This window comes from Letharia lupina, assembly GCF_014066315.1.
Source record: "Letharia lupina isolate WasteWater1 chromosome Unknown contig_26, whole genome shotgun sequence".
In the NCBI taxonomy this organism is placed as follows: domain Eukaryota; kingdom Fungi; phylum Ascomycota; class Lecanoromycetes; order Lecanorales; family Parmeliaceae; genus Letharia; species Letharia lupina.
In genome coordinates, this window is record NW_023502995.1 from 74,937 (window position 1) to 95,379 (window position 20,443).

At 50.1% G+C, this 20,443-nt stretch overlaps 4 protein-coding genes across 4 annotated transcripts; 3 read left to right on the forward strand and 1 right to left on the reverse strand.

Annotated features, from left to right (window-relative positions):
* Positions 1-3,016: 3,016 nt before the first annotated feature.
* On the forward strand, positions 3,017-5,824 carry HO133_006678 (uncharacterized protein; the record flags this gene model as incomplete). The annotated part of the gene is made up of 1 exon (XM_037297575.1): positions 3,017-5,824. The coding sequence occupies one exon, from the start codon at positions 3,017-3,019 to the stop codon at positions 5,822-5,824; it is 2,808 nt and encodes a 935-aa protein (XP_037147011.1).
* Positions 5,825-9,412: 3,588 nt separating this feature from the next.
* On the reverse strand, positions 9,413-11,575 carry HO133_006679 (uncharacterized protein; the record flags this gene model as incomplete). The annotated part of the gene is made up of 5 exons (XM_037297576.1): positions 9,413-10,171; positions 10,218-10,328; positions 10,379-11,348; positions 11,404-11,416; positions 11,518-11,575. The coding sequence occupies 5 exons, from the start codon at positions 11,573-11,575 to the stop codon at positions 9,413-9,415; spliced, it is 1,911 nt and encodes a 636-aa protein (XP_037147012.1).
* A 5,216-nt stretch (positions 11,576-16,791) lies between these two features.
* Positions 16,792-17,961, forward strand: HO133_006680 (uncharacterized protein; the record flags this gene model as incomplete). Its single annotated transcript, XM_037297577.1, has 5 exons — positions 16,792-16,952; positions 17,008-17,427; positions 17,479-17,773; positions 17,823-17,880; positions 17,930-17,961. The coding sequence occupies 5 exons, from the start codon at positions 16,792-16,794 to the stop codon at positions 17,959-17,961; spliced, it is 966 nt and encodes a 321-aa protein (XP_037147013.1).
* A 514-nt stretch (positions 17,962-18,475) lies between these two features.
* Positions 18,476-20,071, forward strand: HO133_006681 (uncharacterized protein; the record flags this gene model as incomplete). Its single annotated transcript, XM_037297578.1, has 1 exon — positions 18,476-20,071. The coding sequence occupies one exon, from the start codon at positions 18,476-18,478 to the stop codon at positions 20,069-20,071; it is 1,596 nt and encodes a 531-aa protein (XP_037147014.1).
* Positions 20,072-20,443: the final 372 nt, after the last annotated feature.

The window sequence follows — 20,443 nt, forward strand, 5'->3', positions numbered from 1 at the left end:
CTCAGTCCAATCTCATGACTAGGCCTTGTCCGCTTTGTAGAGTCCGCTTTGGGCACTCAAAGAGGGTTCTGCGGTGTTGTACTCGGATGCGGTGGAGCTTTGCCAAAACTCGAGCCCCCCCGCCCCCAAACTTTTCCTATCGCCAGAAAACACTCTGAAGAACAAAGGTGCAAACCGATCCCCTTCTGCAATGCGTGTCGCCTACAGACACCTACTCTACACCTAGCAGAGATGGACGTAAATAACCCCCGGGATTCAAATATTTGCAAGGAAGGAATTGGACGACCTTGTGCACGATAGGGATCTGTCAGTTGAGGAGCGCGCTCTAAAGAGGGCTCTGAACTTCTGTGCTGCACACAGCCGGACGGGAAATATGAACTACAGGCCCGACGGTCTGACAGGTTTGGAGAGGATCTGATCGGTGGTGGAGATGGTGAAGAGCCAAGATTTCAAGATCGGTATTGAAATGAGCCACAAGATCGAGAGAGGGAGGCGAAAAAGGCAGCGAAAGGACGAGGGAAGAGGAAGGAGAAGGATTTGCTGGTTCCCGTAACGGACCTATCTGAGAATGAGGACTCCGAGGCCATGTCTACAACAAGCGAGAATGAGGACGAAGAGGACGAGTCTCCAAGCCAAGGAGATGACGAACCTGGACCAGCGTCATGTAATGGCAGGAAGTCCAATATTTCATTGCTGCTTCTAGTTTCGCCCGGGGGGGGGGGCAAATCCCATCTCCTTCGTGGCCAGATAGCGTCTGAGAGATTGATCGGACATCGTCATCAGGTTGCAGCTGTCAACGTTCAATTTCGGCGGCAATTACTGGAGATTTAGCGCTGTAAATGAGGAGAGCTCCACACCATCCTCTAAACAGCCTACATGTGAGAAGAAGGTTGTCAATAAAGTCGAGAGCCGAAAATTGATCAAAAATCCAAGATTCAGCTTTTGTTCTCGGCAGTAAACGCGGAAAACTTAGCGCCGAAATGTAAAGAGCTTCACACGCCGCACCGCTCGCGTGTGCGGGATGCACTATATGGAGAGGAATGTTGCAGACCGAGTTGAGGAAGGGAGAGACCGTTGCGATTGTAGGGGCCGGAGGTGGCCTTGGGCATTTAGGCTGCCAATTTGCAAAAGCGTTAGGACTAATGGTTGTAGGAAAATTGACGCGAGAGATGAAGGATTGGCATTGGCAAGAGATAGTGGAGCGGATGTTATAATAAATGCCAGACAAGAGAAAAAGAAGGTGATTGATGAAGTACTGAAGGTTACTCACGGAATGGGCGCAGATGCTACCGTGAATGTTTCTGACAATGGTCAAGCAGCGGCGCTGGCCTGCGCTGTGACGAAGATGCAGTACGTACTTTCGGAGCTCATTCCTTTCTTGGGCCAAACATTGAGTCTGAAGCGTGTTTTGCTACTCTGTACTCTTGAAACACGTTCCGAGGCTTGATATCCTCCTTCAAATAAGTAATACTGACTGCGAATCTGAAATCTAGTGGAACGATGGTTCAAATTGCTCTAGTAAGTCCCCATCCGAAAATTGATTCTGGTATCTGTGGCCCTTGACATCTCTACAGCCAATAGAAGCTTCCGTTCCCTTTCACGAGCTCGTTTCCCGTGACGTGAGAATTAAGGGTTCTCTCATCTGTAGCCGACTTGAAGCAGAGCGTATGCTCAAGATCGTTGCCGAGCACAATTCCCCGTCAAAACGAATCCGTACTTCGGTCTCAGGGAAATCCCAAAATTGGTTGAGCTCGCTCATAGCGGGAAGATGCAAGGGAAAGCCGTACTCATTGTTGATGAGGAGGAGATGAAAAGAACGAAGGAAGAGAAGACGGCTCTATCCTAATCATGATAATAATTGATTCACCAAGCTGTACTTACCGGTTCAAGCGTCTAGAGACTTAAAACTTGCAGCGCTCGTCAATCTATCGGAGGGTACTTTATCCAAGCTAATACCAGTCAGTCAAATGACTCTATTGGAACCTAGCGATCACTTTGGACGTCCAGTCTGAAGGAGAAAAGTCTCTGGGCTCATAGCGGTCGCTGTAGCTGAGCTTTGCTTGGTCTCCAATACGTTTCGGCGCTTTCCAGCAGACGTACCCATTCAGTAGGTCTACCAGTAATAATGAAGCCAGTAAAAGCATGTGACCTCCAAGGAGTAATAATTGCTGCCGCCTTGATTGACGCTGTATCAAAGCAGACGTGCACGCTGGCTTCCGATAGAGCGTGGGATACAGTATTTCAGATGATCAGGCTCATACATTCTAGCAATTTCGGAAGACGATCTCTTCAGCGTGCATGGTTTCTTCGAATATGTACTGCTACGATCAATCAGCCTTATTTTAGCGTCTTCAAAACAATGTCCAATTATTGGCGTTGGGTCCTGTCAGAATTAGAAAATTAAAACCGCTACTCGTACATCATTGTACCAGCGCCAATAAGAATCGAACCTATTACGAGTTAAGTACCCTCTAACCTCTGTCGCGCAGTGCAACGATTTTAACCATAAGTCGGACTATGCAGATTTCTGCGTTTGAATTAGTCTCTTTATCGTTGCGATCTCAATGCCGCTCAAATATCAAAAATCAGTACAAGAACAACTAATATAGATTTACAAGTACTCTGTACATTCTCTCCAGACCCTGGAATTTGAGCGAGGCGGATCACGTGTCAGAACCCTATGCCAAGATTCTGCCAGGATTTTGAATACACTTTTTGGATGGGACCATTAGCAAAGCGTGTTTCTAGAACCTACTGGAAAGCTCCTCGCTCCCACCCGACAGGTGCATCGACAGACAGCCCACTTTATAACTGACGACTTAATACTAATTCTTCGACCTTGAAAACACTTCATGTCAACTTCTTCCAAGTCCATTTTCATACACATCACAACGTTCGGGGGCCGAAAGAGCATCCACAAACACGCTTCAAACTCCACGAGCTACACAACGCGGATTGGGCTGGGCCCATATCAATCTCCTAGTCATTCCACTCCAACCCACCTACAATCGTCACGATGGCATCGGGCATGAATTTCACAGACCGAGCTCAGAAGGCCCTCGCCGATGCCCATGAACTCGCCCAACAATACTCTCACTCCCAGATCCTGCCTCTTCACCTCGCTGTTTCCCTCCTTGACCCGCCAATCGACGAATCTAAAGACCAGCAGCAAGCCATGAACGCATCACATACATCAGGCTCATCACCACTCTTCCGCCAAGTCGTTGACCGTGCCCACGGAGATCCCCAAGCGCTTGATCGAGCAATGAAGAAAGCTCTTGTCAGGTTACCGAGTCAGGATCCGCCACCAGAGCACGTGTCAATATCTCCTCAATTCTCAAAGGTTTTGCGGAACGCGAATGAATTGTCGAAGACCCAAAAGGATAGCTACATTGCAATTGACCACCTTATTCAATCCCTTTCGCAGGACTCTTCTATTGAACGATGTCTAGCAGACGCCAATGTCCCCAACACTAAGCTCATAGACTCTGCCATACAGCAGATCCGCGGGACGAAAAGAGTGGACTCAAAAACGGCGGATGCAGAACAGGAAAATGAGAATCTCAAGAAGTTCACCATAGACATGACTTCGTTGGCCAGGGAGGGTAAGATTGACCCAGTCATTGGTCGAGAGGAGGAAATCAGGCGAGTCATAAGGATACTGTCACGAAGGACGAAGAACAACCCTGTCTTGATTGGTGAGCCTGGTGTTGGAAAAACGACTGTCGTCGAAGGTCTGGCCTCGAGGATAGTCAATGCAGATGTACCAGCAAATCTGGCGGCCTGCAAGCTGCTCTCTCTTGACGTCGGATCATTGGTCGCGGGAAGCAAATACCGGGGAGAATTTGAAGAAAGAATGAAAGGTGTCCTGAAGGAGATAGAGGACTCAAAGGAGATGATAGTTCTCTTCGTTGATGAAATCCATCTATTGATGGGGGCCGGTTCGAGTGGAGAAGGCGGTATGGACGCGGCCAATCTGTTGAAACCCATGCTTGCAAGGGGTCAATTACACTGCATTGGCGCAACAACGCTTGCCGAATATCGGAAATACATTGAAAAGGACCAGGCGTTCGAGCGTAGATTTCAGCAGGTTTTGGTCAAAGAGCCGACGATACCAGAGACGATCTCAATTCTCCGCGGCCTAAAGGAAAAGTATGAAGTTCACCACGGTGTCAACATCCTTGACGGGGCTATTGTGGCAGCAGCTACCCTTGCCGCTCGATACCTGACTGCCAGAAGACTACCCGACTCGGCTGTTGACCTGATTGACGAAGCGGCAGCGGCTGTTAGAGTCACTCGGGAATCGCAACCAGAGGCCCTCGACACTATGGAGCGTAAACTACGGCAGTTACAGATTGAAATACATGCTCTCGAGCGTGAAAAGGACGAAGCTGCTCGTTCTCGTCTTTTACAAGCACAGTCGGAAGCGGCAAACGTTGAAGAGGATCTCAAGCCCATGCGTGAGAAATACGAAACGGAAAAGCAGCGTAGCAAAGACATTCAAGAAGCAAAGATCAAATACGATCAGTTGAAAGTCAAGCAAGAAGAAGCCGAGCGGAACAAAGACCTACAGACCGCTTCGGATCTCCTCTACTATGCTATGCCCGACACCAAAGCTCGTATTGAGCAACTCGAAGCCGACCGTGCCCGTGCGGATGCTGAGCTTTATAAACGCCGCGGGTCTGAGGGTGTTGAGGAAGCTATGCTCACAGATTCAGTGGGGCCTGATCAAATCAATGAGATTGTGGCTCGCTGGACAGGAATACCAGTGACACGCCTTCGAACTTCGGAGAAGGATAAGCTTCTACAAATGGAGAAGCACCTGGGCAAGGTAGTCGTGGGTCAGAAGGAAGCTGTCACGTCTGTATCGAACGCCATCCGTCTCCAGCGCTCCGGTCTTAGTAATCCCAATCAGCCACCCTCATTCCTCTTCTGTGGCCCGTCTGGTACAGGAAAGACGCTGCTCACGAAAGCTCTTGCGGAGTTTCTCTTTGACGACCCGAAATCCATGATCCGCTTCGACATGTCCGAGTATCAAGAGAGACATTCGCTCTCTCGAATGATCGGTGCACCTCCAGGCTATGTAGGCCATGATGCGGGAGGACAGCTTACGGAAGCCCTTCGCCGAAGGCCCTTCTCGATCCTCCTCTTTGACGAGGTGGAAAAAGCCGCGAAGGAGGTCCTCACTGTTATGTTGCAGCTCATGGACGACGGCCGTATAACGGACGGGCAGGGTCGCATCGTTGACGCTCGCAACTGTATCGTTGTCATGACGTCCAATCTTGGTGCGGAATACCTTGCTCGTCAGAATGCCCCTGACGGCAAAATTGATGCTACGACGCGCGAGATGGTCATGACTTCATTGCGAAATTACTTCTTACCGGAGTTCCTAAACCGCATATCCAGCATCGTCATTTTCAACCGCTTGACAAGGAAGGAGATCCGGAAGATCGTCGATGTGCGGTTGGTAGAGATACAGAAACGCCTTGCCCAAAATGACCGCAAAGTCACAATTTGGTGCTCAGACGAAGTGAAAGACTATCTTGGTTCCGCCGGGTACTCTCCAGCGTACGGCGCACGCCCTCTTGCTCGACTTATCGAGAAAGAGGTGCTGAACCGCATGGCAGTACTGATTCTCAGAGGTGGTATTCAAGATGGCGAAACTGCTCGGGTGGACATGGAGGATGGACGAGTCACTGTCCTTCCCAATCACGGCGACAGTGAAGACGAGGACGAGGACGCAATGGTTGACGAAGACGAAGCGGAGGATGACGCGGTGGAGATGCTTCAGGACGGGACTGGGGACATGGATCTTTATGAGTGAGGTGGAAATAGTTTGGCGGGGAAGAGGGCCCCTTCCCTCCTGCTCTAGGTGCGAACCAAAAGGATGTATCTATCTTGGGGAAGTTGCACATAGCGATGACCGTCATGACTCTACATGATTACGATGAAGGTCATGGGCCAGAGATAGGTGCCAGCCCACGTTTTATATTTTGCCTTACGATTAGCATGTATCTAGCATTGATGCACCCATCAATTCGACTATTCCTTGGCAATTGGCCAATGCATGAGTCTTTTCGGGAGCTTTATCCTTTCGTCTCAATCTTTCTCAGTGCCCGGCCGGCGCTGGCCGGAGCAAAAGCTAGAGCAATCACAGAGACGAAGGGGAAGATGTAGATTCGGTAGCATTGATCGTTGCGTCCCACTTCATCCCGAATCTTTCATACCACCGTGTGAACCTGGAGGACGCCTTCATGGTAGACCTCTTGTTCACCAAAGCTCGAGGTGGTCAAGCCATTGCAAGGTGGAGGGACACCATGGCGGAGAGCTACGTCGTCACCATCCCTTCAACTACGACGATTGGCCGATGCCCGGCAGCGTTACTTGGGAGGAGCGGCAGCATGGGCGTACTTTCCTTTCCCCTCCCGTGAGCTTCTCATGCCTCCCTCTCCTTTCTCGATGCCACTTGATGGATCCTTTACGTCCCTCTCGTAGGCGACGCATGAACCCGGTCGTAAGCAACCGGCCATTTTCTGATCCCTTTAAGCCGATACATGATCTCGGTAAATGACAGACAGACTTTTGCTGAACGCCGTCGAGAAGAGAGACCCGCGCCAACATCAAGCAGAAGGCCACTTCACTGCACTTCGCCCACCTGAGTTCGAAACGGTATACGGGGTGTGGACACGCTGTCTTGAAACCTCTAGGTATTCTATTCACTGTGTGTGGCATAGCCACCGTTTGAGCAACATCTCACCTTCCCTGGCCTTCTCCGCCTCCGGAAGTGTCCGGAGGAACCGTCCCGAAACCCAGATGCGGCAAGTCCTTGTGCCTTTCCTCCCTTCCCCGATGCCGCTGAGCTGGCATCCTTGGAAAGCTGAAGAGCAGCGCATCATTAGCACTACCATCTCAATTTTCTTGATTTTTCGACCTGCAGTTGCAAGACCACACAGCAGTGGTGGCAGCTTCCACCTGCACGCCCACAACTTTGAGCGACCGGTGGTCTTCCGAGAAATTCTTGGTAAATAGGAAGTGAGAAGAGCGGGGCGAGCAAAAGCTCATGGTGGTTGATGTTCGGATATATCGGCGCCGTGTCGCAGCGAGCTAGGCGTTCCACGGATAACCGCTTTGGTCGAAAAAGATTATCTTTGCTGAAACCTGACGCGGGCAGTAATTCAAGGCCACAGGGGTCCTGGAAATCCCAAAAGCGTCGAACCATCACGGCGGCAACATGGTCTCAACCAATGGAAAGCGTTGAATCCATGGGCCTATACAGATTCCACGGTGGGATGATAAGTCTCCTCGGGTTGCTGGGATCAATTTGGTGCCGAACAGGGTGCAGCTTCGGGCGCGCTATCCAGCCGACGAGGTAGGGAGCAATCTGTACTATCACTATTAAAGGAGAAAGCAGAAAGATTATGCGGGCTGAACGGGGAATTAAGCAGCATGGTCATGCCAATGAGCTGGAATCTGTAGGCAGAAAGTGGAAAGAGTGTACTGATAGAGTAAAGGCAAGGCACTGCAGAGGAGAAATGGTTGGAAACAGCGCAGGACGTTGGTTTGATCACCTGTCCATGTCATGCATAAAAGCCTATGCACGACCAACGAGATGCAGACTAAGCAACGATCTTACCGCTTTGGGGATGGCGCTGACGACAGCTTGCATGTAGGGAAGATAGCCAATGATTGAATGGAACCAATGGTGCAAAAGAGAGTCTGCAGAAAGGAGTAATATGACGCCCGTGCTCTCCAACTGCAAGCCCATGAATGCAAGACGGCTTACTTTGCAAAAAAGGTTGCCAAGCTATTCTGGAGTCGGCGTTAGGAAGTCAGGAAAGAAAGGTAATCGTATCCTGTTACTTTTCCCCTCGAATCTCTCGTGCAGTTCTCGTAGAAGCGGTGATGGAGACAGGATAGGAAAATCTTGCCTTGCTTGGAAGGTCTTGATGAGATGATGTCTTTTCGCCTTGCCTTTCGTGGTAGCTACCTGGGTACCTACCACAAGTCGAGGCTCCGAGTCCGCCCCGAGTCGGCGCTTCCAAGATCAATGACAAGGCCATGTGACTTAAACATAAAGGCCCATACATGTTGGATGTTGTCTAGGTCCAGCTCCCAGATTGTCAGATTCCCAACGTCCGGCTCCACTTCCGTTATTGCTGTTGCTCGTCTTCTCCTGGTTTTTGGGCTGCCAAGGGGGAATAAGATGATCCTACGGGGAACCGATGTCCGAATGCGTCAAGAGGGAGCGAGATGAGCTGTAGCGGCAAGTTTATGCACCGGTCAGCATCAACGAACCAGTCGGTTCTCTCCGGCTCCAGATCCATTTTATGTTTGTCGCAGCAGATCTACGCTCAATTGAGGAAGGACGACGACAGGAGGGAGGGTTTCATCCTACGTGTCTGGCGACACCGGACCGTTCAGGAAAGTCTTCGAGTCTCAAGTCGAGTCAATCTACATGAGCGCCGATCTCTTACCCGCTCGAAGAGTTGTGCATGGAAGTAAGTTTTTGTTTGTATGTTTATTGGAACATGGAACATGGAAATATGTATGATAACATGGGGTGGATGTGGGTGTGAATGAGAAGAATTGAAAAGGAATCAAATGAAAGAAATCAAAGGAAGATCCTACCGTACTCTATCTTCCAAGTTCCCACCGACATCCGCCAAGCTTTCCAAGATGACTCATTAAACTTTGAGAGTAATGTACTTTAGAGTCATTCCTTTTCCTTGATCGGGAGAGAGGGAGGGGGTTGCCCTTCTAGCCTATCTCCTAGAACGAACGGGAGAAAGGCCGATCACCAAAAAGTTTGCTCAAAAAATAAAAATAAAAAGGCCGGTACTTGGCGATCGTCGTTTTTTCTGCAAAACGGAAATCCGCTAGAAGCAATCGTCCTGGACTTCTCGGCCTTCTAGAAGCCTCCTTACTCGGGGCTAGTGCGCCACGCCTGTCGGATTTCCCGGGAGTCTGGAACTTGCGCGAGCCGACTTTCTTTCCTCGTCATTACTTTACTATTCACGTCCTCAGGGAGCGCATGGACGTTGTCACGCCGGTGCATCGGACGGTCTAGCTCGTGGAGACGGCAGCTGTTCCTCCCTTCGTGTTAGTTGGCCGGATCATCGGATGGACATCGAGTCCTTGGCTGGCACTGGACTAGGCTGCACAGAAAGCGCGACCGGGAAGGTCATTGGATAACGGACTATCTGTACAAGGTAGTCTATATAGCAAGAAGAAATCAATGCGCCTCATTATGAACATCCCAAGTCTATGGTCGTAGGAAACGCATGAGTCGCCCGGGTCTATCCCTTATGCTACCAAGAACATCGATCGAGGTCGGCAAGCAAAAATCAAAAACGTTTTGTGGTATACCCCGCACGCCGGAAACAAGATACAAGTACAAGCAGGCTGTAATGGTTTAACCAAACAACACCTCTTTCGACATGGACTGCGCCACATCTCTCCACTCAACCTCCCCGTGACCCGAGTCACTTCTCCGCCAGATCTCCTCACAGACCTCCCAAGCAGTGACAATGTTGTTCATGCCCTGCCTGGTTTCCAGGTGGCGGAAGACGGTTCGCGCAACGTTCCTGTCCACATCCTCCACCGCTTCGCAAGCAGCGGTGAAGAGAGGCCAGACTAGAGTCGCCATGGGACCAGAGAATATGACGACGCGGAGGCATGATTGCAGTGTCTGCTTTGTAGGCGTTTGCACTTTGGGATCCGAGCGAGGATAGGATAGGATCACGCGATAGAGAAAGACGAAAGAGGCCTGTTTGTGTGCTTCGGCGTTATTGAGAATAGATTGCAGGCGGGAGTCATCACCGGGATTCTCAATCGTAACCACCGAAGGCGGCAGTTTGGGAACCCACTGTTGCAGCGCGAGCTCAATGCTAGTCGTGTTGGTTTCGAAATCGGCTCGCAGATTATTGGCCTTGTCATGGCCAGGGCTCTGCAACTCTTCCTTGTCCAGATTTCGCTTGACATCTACCAGGCTGGCGAGTCGGTGGATGACGGGCCATAGGTCTGCCATGAGGCCGAAGAGAGTGTCCACCGACGCCATGGCGGAGCGGTCGTGAACAGAAACGAAATCTTGAGCCGAGGGTACGAGGATGGTCCCGGACATAGGGGAAGAGCCGAATGAGAGAGCGGAAGCCACATCGAAATACCGGAACGCCTATATACTGTAAGAAGGAAGTATGTTGTAGATTAAGTCAGCTTACCCTTTCCAGGAATATACTGGTTGGACCACGTTTCGCTCTCCGTTCCCGCATTATTGATAGTGCGCCTCTCAGATGACTGTTCAATACAGTAGAAGAGCCACTTCTCACGATCTGAAGAGTGTCAGCATGCCGTGGGAGGTTTTGGGGATGGAAAAACGAACTTCGTAATACAATAATAAGATAATGACGGCAAGAACTTCATCTCGGTTGCCTTCGTCCTTATGTGCTATGAGACCCGCGAGCCCTTGCAAAGCTTTCGAATGCAGATCAAGAGCCCTTTCTTCTACATGCAACCCCCGGTGCTCAAGATGCGCGCTTGAGATGGCGTAAATGGCATTGAGTAGAGGAGGGCTCTTTCGAGCCATGGGTAATACGAGCTGTCTGAAAGGGTTGCCCGAATCTTCTTTGAAAACGATGAGGTGGCTTAAGACGTTGCAAAAGTGATCTAAGAGACCTCTTCGAGATTCGCGACTGGTGTACTCCGAGTACGGAGGGAGACCGGGGGACTGAGCGTGGACGCTTGGGGTAAAGTCGTAGGGCGAGCCGGCAGATTGTGGGGAGAGAAAGGCGCTTGTAGGATCCGGATATGAGCTGCTCCGAGACAGGGCGGACGGCGGTGCCGTGAACATTTCTCTCGTGACCTGGACTATATCCGGATCGTAGGGTGGAGGGTCCTTGGAGAAGCCGTCTAGCGGGTCCATGTGAAGCTGTTTCACCTGGTCGAGGCTAGGGGAATGTCGCGCAAAGCTATCGAGAGATGTGAAAGGAGGAAGAGGGGAGTTGATGTCTCCAAAGGTGTCGCTGCCGCAGCTTGAAGCGGAATCACTGAAGACTGAATCGGCCGAATGGATTTCCCAATTCTCCGCGATAGCTGGAAGAGGCGGTGTTGGTGATCCAGATAAGATGGAGGAGCCGGAGCTTGAGTCTTGACGGAGAGCCTGGAGCCTGTCGTGGAAGCCATAGTGTTGACCTGGGGCCGTGGTCGGAGGTCTCATGCCCATGTGTTCGGGGTTGGAGACGGTCCTTCTCCTCTTCCGGGGCTTGACGGGCTCATATTCACACCTCAAGCCCCGTTCGAGGCAGCGATCACATTGCGGACGCTCTTCATTACACTTTTTCTTCTTCTCTTTGCTAAGCCATAGTAAGTATACTGGGAGACGTGTAATTGGTTTTCGGATTGGCTCACCAGTGTACACATCCTACAGCGAGCGGAAACATCCACGGTCAGCCCCAGCATGTCTTTTTTTTTGAGGTACTTCTAATCAAGGACATAGGACGGCAAGATGTTATCGAAGCTTACCTGCTCGTGAGCGCCTCTTGGGAATCTTAGCTGGGACTGGTCTGTGGTAAAGCAACATCATGGAAGGTGAACAGTCAAACATGAAAAGGCGATGTAGTCCCTGAGACCACAAATATCGATGATATCAAAGAATGTTTTGAGACACAGGGAGGGCGGGCTTTAAGACAGATTTTTGGAGATCAGTTGCTGATCAGGTCGAGGTTTATAGCTTAGTGACTTTGATACCAAAGGATTGAGGCTTTAAGACGTAAAGGGTATAGAATCAGAATGATATAGGCGCAACGTTTTATACCGTTCACTGGGGGTGAGGGATGGGGGGGATGGGTATGGGTATGGGTATGGGTATGGGGTTCTTTTAGTTGCGGGGGGTGGAGGTATTAATTATTATTATGATGATTCCAATTTCCAGTGGTTGCAGAGTAGTACGGTACGTACCTTGAGGTCATGTATCTTAGAAAGAGGCAGATTGAATAAAATGTGGGGCAAGGGGGTGGATGATCAATATGCCGGGGTTCGGTAATACTAGTTTCGCTGCAAGCCCTTGAACAAAACGTTGCAGGGATGTTATTCCGTTTGATGCAGGAGTCAAGGAGACAAACGCGGGGGTTGAGGGCAACAGGGGGAGGAGGGGGGGGGGAGACGTCATATTACTCGAGTCGCGATATCCACTCGTCGCACTGGGGCTTGGGGGATTGAAGGGGGGAGGGGGAAAGGGAGGTTTCTGCTTCAGAGCTGCCTGGGACAGCTGGGAAAGAGACTGGGATTCACTACCTATGGGATCTTCAATACCTACCTAAGGTACTTACTTTAGCCCTTAAGGCTGCCCTAAGAAAAAAGAGACTAATGCATACCCTGGCTCGAACTTGGCCATGGCACTAAAAAGTGACAAGGTTCGCAAGGTTTTAGGGATCGGCAGCTCGGTTCTATCATTCTTTGGGGAAAAGCGTTGAGATCGTCAGCACTTTAGATGTTTAGTGGACAGACCCCCGGACCCCTTCCATGTCCTACCATGGAATGATTGGATGATGATCCCTACAAATCAGCTGAGATCACGGCTCACCTCTCCGCCGACATCCTTCTAGCGACCTTCTAGAAGATTTCTAGTCTCCAGATAGATTGAAGCAAGCAACCATGGAAGACATATGGAAACGGCGTGGAAGGCACCAAGAACATTCATAACCTTCTTCTCTAGCGAAAGAAGTATCAGTCAACCGCTTGCCCACCCCCCTTGCCAACGTTTTGCTAACCTCACACATTCACTCCTCACACCGTTCAAAAAGGCATACCTAGTCCAAGTCGCTCAGTCCTAATTCCTAAGAGCCCACCGATCGGAAAAAGTGGCAATTCTCATGCGTCGCCACATGTTTCATGCCATCTATGCGTGACGGAAATACCTGAAACACTTCCACACATTTCCTCCAACGCTTAATCGCTCACACCCACGTCTCACAATGAAAAATGTCGTGCATTCTTCGGCCCTCTTCATGCGATATGGGTAAAATTCGAATGTACTATCTTTGGAGCATTGGTCCAGACAAAACTCGGCCACTAGGCCTCACACCCTCAAACCGGTCGTGGAATCCCAAAGTCAGGTTTTCAATTGTGAAACAGTGAGAGCCGCTGTCTAAGTTCGATTGGGAAATGGGAAACGGAATGGACTGCGGTACAGTACTGTAGTACTCCTGGCCTGGCTCCTACTCCGGCACGAAAGCTTGGCCTCTTCTAGCTCGTCACTGGTTCATTGGATGTCTGTTTCGTCGCTTGTAACACCCTGGTCGCATCGCAACGTAGTAGATACTAGTTTGAGATCAACAGCTAGCCTAAACTCATTCCGTTGAAAACAGACGAACTATTGCCGCGCGAACAATCATCGAAGACACCAAGAACATTCCATGTAAATGTGAGCTTTGATTGGATATCAGCCTCTGGACCGAAGAAAGGCTGACTCTGATGTTGACTCTCATTTCACGAGGATCTCACTGACTCCACCTGTGAGCCAATTCATCACAGCGGACAAGCAGATCGATACCCTATCCATCTTCCAAATGTCAAATCTCGAATGCCAGGCGGCGTCCATGGATCACCGAATCTTACTGATTTTGAGGCTGAAGCAGACGAGGCTCATTGCTTCAGTCATCTCGTATGGGCCATTCAAGCACTAGCCTCTGGCTAAATGATTCGTGGCAAGAGGACCCGAATGTTTGCGGAAGCTAGATCACCATCAATGGCTCGGGATCTAGCAGCCACCGACTCAGTAGCAGTTTGACTACACCTGTCGCAACTGAGTGGAATGATCCCCAACGATGACACATACATATGCTGACGAGTCCTTGAATCCCATGTGTCTTCTATCTTAGTGGGTCCTGTGTAGAGCTTGAGAAATGTGGAACGTGGTGACTGGCTCACAAGTGCCTCAGAGCTGCCAATGACGGACTGAGACCAGTGCTCGACGATCTTGTGACTTCCACTTTTCGCCACCGCTGCATAGAAGCGGTGGAAGGGTTTCCAATCGTCCAGCTTTCGTTGTCCGATCCTGCCATCTGGCAGACTAGTCAACTTCTCCCGACAATGTGGACATGGTGGCGCAATAATGGACTCACGGTCCTGCGAGATAAGATAGTCGCCTGTCAAGGGAGAATGACCAAGAGAACAGTAAGATCTTTGATTGAAACATTTCCTTTTCCCGGCCAACCATGTTGACGTGTCTAGACTCATATATTCCGGCGTCATAGCTTCGGGAAGCCTTACGGATTGAACCCGGATGCTGTTTCAGAGCATGCAGCCCGCTTCAGGGTGACCCAAGCCCGTCGAGGTTTCGAAGTAGCGTTAGCTGTTACTATTTTGGATGCGACGGTACTTACTCCCTTGCGCTGCAGCATGATTTGCTATTTTTGTAACATCTTTGTTTGAACGACATCGGAGAAATGCTTACAATATACGTTGACCAGCCTGCTTCAGAGATATGATACTTGTGTTTGAAGCTTGCTTTAGAACGAGCTCTTACATTGTCTACGTTTTCTCGTGTTCTCGAGATTTGCCAGCTGGTGGGCAGCTGTGTAGAGCTCTTGAAATGCCTCTGAGAATCTTGGTATTGGCGCGAACTTAGTATTTGAGAATGAGGCTGCATCTGTAAGTTTGATGGTTGGTTGGCAACTGCTGCCCATACTGTTGTTCTTGCGTGCCAATTGCTCGGCCATTCGCTGAGTTGCTAATGGTGCTTCACTAGCAGAGACCATAAGTATTGGGCCCGTACAGTGTGGTATCAAATCAAGTGATGGCGGTTCGAGGGTACATGCAGGGTTCGCCATCAGAGCGGTCCTAGATTTTGGGAAGACATGATCGTCATGGTCGTATTATTGCGCGCATGTGCGCCGGATCGGACATTATGGAGGATTAGATATCGCTTCTCCACGAAGCGGAAACACCAGGTAACAGCCCCTGCTTTCCCCACACTTCGGAGGTCTCTGCAGAAAGCTCTAAGGATAGATTTCGCTTCGGAACACTGCTTTGGGTTTCGTCGCAGGTCGAGGCTTTGCCTGCATGTGTCACGCGAGAATGACACAATTTTCATTTGCGAGCTTGTCAGATCGCAACATATGAGATCAGCCTTGGAAAGGACGTGTCGGCCAAGAACACCTGATTGGTTTCGCGTGGCGGCTATCGTAAATCGCCTCAAGGTCTCAGAGTAAGACAATCTTTGACTCGTAAGACCTACAGTCTTTGACATCTTTTGGAAGCACTGTCAATCTTGGTGAGCGAATATTGCAGTCTCGATAGTCTCCTGCTGTCAGAGAGGACACGCAAAAGCGATTATAAAAATGGTTCTGGTAGAATCAAAATCTGGGCTGCAAGGCTGGCGCAGGGGACGATAACATTACCCATCCCAAAGGTGTTAGGTTTTTATCTGGATGCCTTGAGTGTCAGCATGCCTTCTTGTCTACTACGCCAATATCCTGCAATCACTTTTCCTAGAAGTCCTCGCGCAGCACCGAGAGACTTTACACTGTATGAAGGAGAGGACAAGACACAATTGATCAGCGTGAAGGGTACTCGCTTGGAGAAAGTCCAGAGATCCAGATTACAATTGAGAGTTTCTTTCGGTGGCTCTCATTGACTGAGGCCCGCTACATCATCGACCCAGCATTGCCTCGGCAATAAGGAGACTTGAGGCACAAAGACTTGCGAAGGGAGCAGGGGGTCATTGTTCGCTGCTCGTCTAGCCGAAGCAGCGCCGGGGCTCAATTTCATGTCCTAGTTCGTGGCTTACAAGCTGGCTAGTCAATATGCGATGCAGACTCTACTCAGAACATGAGTCTGCCTGCAAAACGCACCCTCCTTGAGCAGCGGCAGAAATCAGCCCAACAGGCTTCCAATCCACGCAGGGATGCATTCGATGGACATGTTTACCTATTGGATTCGTGGGATGCAACCATTGGCTTTCAAGAGGAAACGAGTCTCAATTGTGCTGCTGGCTGTTTTTCAGTGGATGAAAGGACACACACTACAACACTCGTTGCTACGAGCCAGCGCCATGCGTACACGGTAGTGTTCGGCTATATCCTCGTAGAAAAACAGAGTCCGGTGCTTGTAGATATTGGTAATTGGACTTGAGATGATGATCGATTTAAGGACTGAATCTAGTCTAATAAGTATCTTAACCAATTACAACGTAGCAGAAAACTGTATACTTGTGGGTACAAAAAGAATAACAGTGAAAGATGTGTATGAAAGTGAGCAGGTGCATCCATTCAAGTGGACTTGGTCCTTTTTTTTGAAATCCGATCAACGAGACCGTGCTTCTTAATGAAATCTCCACTCTGGAACCATCAAAGAATGTCAGAGTGTATGGATGCTCGACAAAGACACCCCCCCCACCCCCCCAAGGGTTTGCATTGCTATCTGGATTTGCAGTCTTCGAAATAGGCAATGCCCAAGATCAGCTCGAGGTTATTAGTCCATAGACATGAACACACCATCCTTGCACTATACCAAACTGTCCGCAGTATTTGAAGCGCCGAGAAGCTTTTCATTAAGTATTCATGAGGCCTGCATGAAGTCTGAAAATCTATTATTGAAACTCGTGGTTGTGGGAATATCTTCGACCAGGGGACGAAAAGGAGTAGGAACGGTAACTCCGATAATTGCCAAGACGCTAAGCAAGAAAAAGATGTGAAGCTCAGCCTTCGAACAGCACCCAAACAAAGTCCTATTCAACTCATTCGTCTCTCCTATCTTCCTCCTCTATCACACCAGTCTTTTAACTGCTTGTTCAAGATGGCTGCGTCAACTGGGTCGACGAAGCTAGATGGCCTGGTACAAAAGGCTTCTGCAAACACCCCAGAGAAGCTGAGCGGTCTTGCACTCTACTCGAGATTCGCATTGGCTGGTGCAATCTGCTGCTCGGTCACTCATGGAGGTCTCACACCTGTTGACGTGTAGGTGGTTTCTCCGACAAAAATGATCTTCATAAGTAATGACTGTCATGCCTAGTGTCAAGACACGGATACAACTCGATCCCGTTACCTACAACAAGGGAATGATTGGAGGCTTCCGTCAAGTCATTAAGAACGAAGGCTATGGCGCACTTGCGACTGGCTTTGGCCCTACCGCTGCTGGATACTTCCTGCAGGGTGCTTTCAAGTTCGGGGGATACGAACTCTTCAAGCAACAATGCATCACCTACTTTGGCTACGAGACCGCATCGAATAATCGGACGGCGGTCTACCTAGCTTCATCGGCTTTGGCAGAATTCTTTGCCGACATTGCACTCTGCCCACTGGAGGCCACCAGGATTCGACTTGTCTCTCAGCCTACTTTTGCTTCTGGCCTGTTGAGCGGATTTGGGAAGATCTACAAGCAGGAGGGTGTTGGTGCTTTCTACTCAGGATTCGGACCGATTCTCTTCAAGCAGTAAGTTGAAAAAATATTGCACCGCCTGTAACATTTGCTAACGCCTAGGAGGGTGCCCTACACAATGGCCAAGTTCGTGGTCTACGAAAAGGTTGCAGAAGCCGTCTACCAACGCGTCGACAAGTCTAAGACATCTGATGGCATGCAAACCGTCATAAATCTCGGATCTGGTCTCATGGCCGGATTCGCAGCAGCCCTTGTCTCGCAGCCGGCCGATACCATGCTCAGCAAGATTAACAAAACCAAGGGACTACCCGGAGAAGGCACGACGAGCCGTCTCATCAAGATCGCAAAGGAGCTTGGACTTCGTGGAAGCTACACTGGTATCGGTGCTCGTCTCTTCATGGTATGATATAGCACCTATGATACAGTCCAATAACTGACCCGAGATCCAGGTGGGAACATTGACGGCCGGACAGTTTGCTATTTACGGTGATATCAAGAAGTTTCTTGGTGAGTCTCCACTCGGTTTCTGCTTCCGAATGTCTGCTGACAGATTTAGGTGCCACTGGTGGCGTAGAGATTGCGAAATGAAAAAGCAATGTTGTTCTGCAGAGGTTTTAATTTATAGGCGTTTCGATTCATTGCATGCCAGGACAGTGGTCGGTTCTGCTCAGCGGTCTTTGAAAGAATCGTCGCTGGGCTAGGGGACACTAATGCTCCTGTTTCTGGAAAGGGATTCAAGGTGGCGTGTAATACTACCACGGTCCATCGATCATAGAGGAATAGTGATAGAGAGCGCTTTATTTCCACTCATCTGATCTTCTGATTCTGTTCCAATCTCTACGCTGACCAGTGAGTGACCTTGGCTTGTCGCAGAACGTGGGATCTGCCAAGAAAGGTGTGAGCGCCAAGGCTTAGGGCTATTGCTCCAGCAACTGCGCAACGACTCGATAAACAGTGGTCATGGTATTGAAATTCGTAAGACGAAGGCACAACGCCATACTTTTAGATCCTTAACCTACGATCATTACAGCTGCGCGGAATCCAATCCCTAATATCTCAACTGGACCTTCCAGCTTCCCAATCCTTACAAATCGCACTTTTCATGGAGCAAACCTCGATCGAAGACTTTCAGGACTACCACAACCAGCAGCCCGTCGGGGATGTAGATGAAGGACTGCGCTTATCGCCAGAGCCTCTTGACATGGGAGAATACATAGGACGCTGCTTTGAAGATGACCAGGCATCGCTATCCGGCTCAGCACACCACTCGCCTGACGAAGCCGTCTTCGATCGTCCCTCTCGCACAAGCTCTCCTCGCACGTCGCATGGCTCTGACGACGATGTCTCAGTGCTAGAATCGTCCTACGAGCCTCAGAATCATCCAACACCATTCACACCTCTCAAGACTCGATCGCGCTTTCGAAATCCTTCTTCCGTACGAGCAATGCAGATGGACACTACGCCTCCACATCTAGCCACTCCATCCTCGCAACAGCGTCAAAGGCTATATACGCCCTCCAAACAGGGTACGCCACGTTCCGCCCGCTCACACCGCAGTGTCATAAGTTCGCCCTCCAAACTCAGCCCCATCAAGAAAGTGAAAAAGGAATACCCCCTTGTCCTCCTTCACGTCACTCTCCTTCCAATGCCACTTTCCTACACGCCTGAAATCCTCGAGACTGCTCTCCCACCATCTATCCTCGCGAATTGGAAGCTTCTTCAAGAAAAAGCTACCGACACTGTCCTCGAGCGCGGTATCCTCATCCCGCATCCTAGGGAAGATTACGACCTTCTGGAAGAGCGATTGCTTGAATCTCTAGAATTGAAGATACCGCGTATACTGAAATGCGGCCACTTTCACCTATCTCCGGAAGAAGAGGCCGACATAGCGGCTGAGTCGGACGAGGAAGCCGATACCGACGCCAACGATGCGGACATCTGTCTCGATTGCGGGCGGCGCATACGTGATGGGAAATTTGGCAGCGCTGGTACCGGAAGCAAAAGATGGGACATCAGGCTCTTCGCTGCAAACGGGCTCATGAGGGCAGGGGCGTGGAGCGCAGCATGGCGGGAGATGGAGAGAGTGGATGTGGAGATCTTGCCTTGGATGGAGGAGGATATGAAGCGTGAGTTGGAGCTGAGAAGAGAAGAAGATGAAAGAACAAGAGCGGAACACTCGCATGCAGAGAGGGAGGAGGGAATCGGAGGCTTGGACGACGCAAGGTTGAGGGAGATATATGGACATGATGCGCAGGCTTTTGTCGATGGTTTGGGGGATGAGATACCTGCGGCTGCATCGACACCTCAGCGGACACCTTTCCAGATGCCTATGGAGAGCAAGGAAGATGTGCCGCTTTGGGACCTTCTGCGAGATTACATGTTCCATGCGGCCCAGGACCGTCGCAACATCGCCATTTTTCTTCTCAGCATTGTCGTTTTGTTTCTCTCGATGGGCTCGTTAACATCAAGTCGAAGAGATACGGAAGTTCTAGATATGAACCACGCAATTCGGACACCTATAGCGCAAGCTTCGGCCTACAGCACTGACCCTATACCTAAAGCTTCTGTATCCGTCACGGGCGCGGTCTCATCCGCACCGTCTTCACTCCTAGAACCACAGGAGCGTGACGAGCAAGACCAGTCGGCCTCTTGGACTGAGACAGCCGAAGACGTGGCGAGAGAGATGCTTGAAGACTGAGTGGGCCGAGAACATGTGGTGTTGAACGAGGCGTAGTACACAGGAGTGGAGTGTAGATCGAATTTAATATCCGGATTCTTTGTCGCTTTTTTGTTCGTTCAATGGCCGAGATACCACACTGTAATTAGCAAGCCAACTGAGCGTGTCTGGACCTTCATGTTGCGGATCTTTGGAATTGATCCCTCGAACAGATTTTGACATACCGTCTCCCTTATCAAATCATTCTCTTGTTCAGCGGATCATTGCCTGAAAGTGCGTCTGCTACCCTGTGAGAAATCCCATAGCATGGACAGGTTTTCCCCGTCAGCATTGACTGCTGACGCGTAGAAGTAGTTGAGCGAAAGTCCTCAAGAGGACCGATTGGGTCTCAAG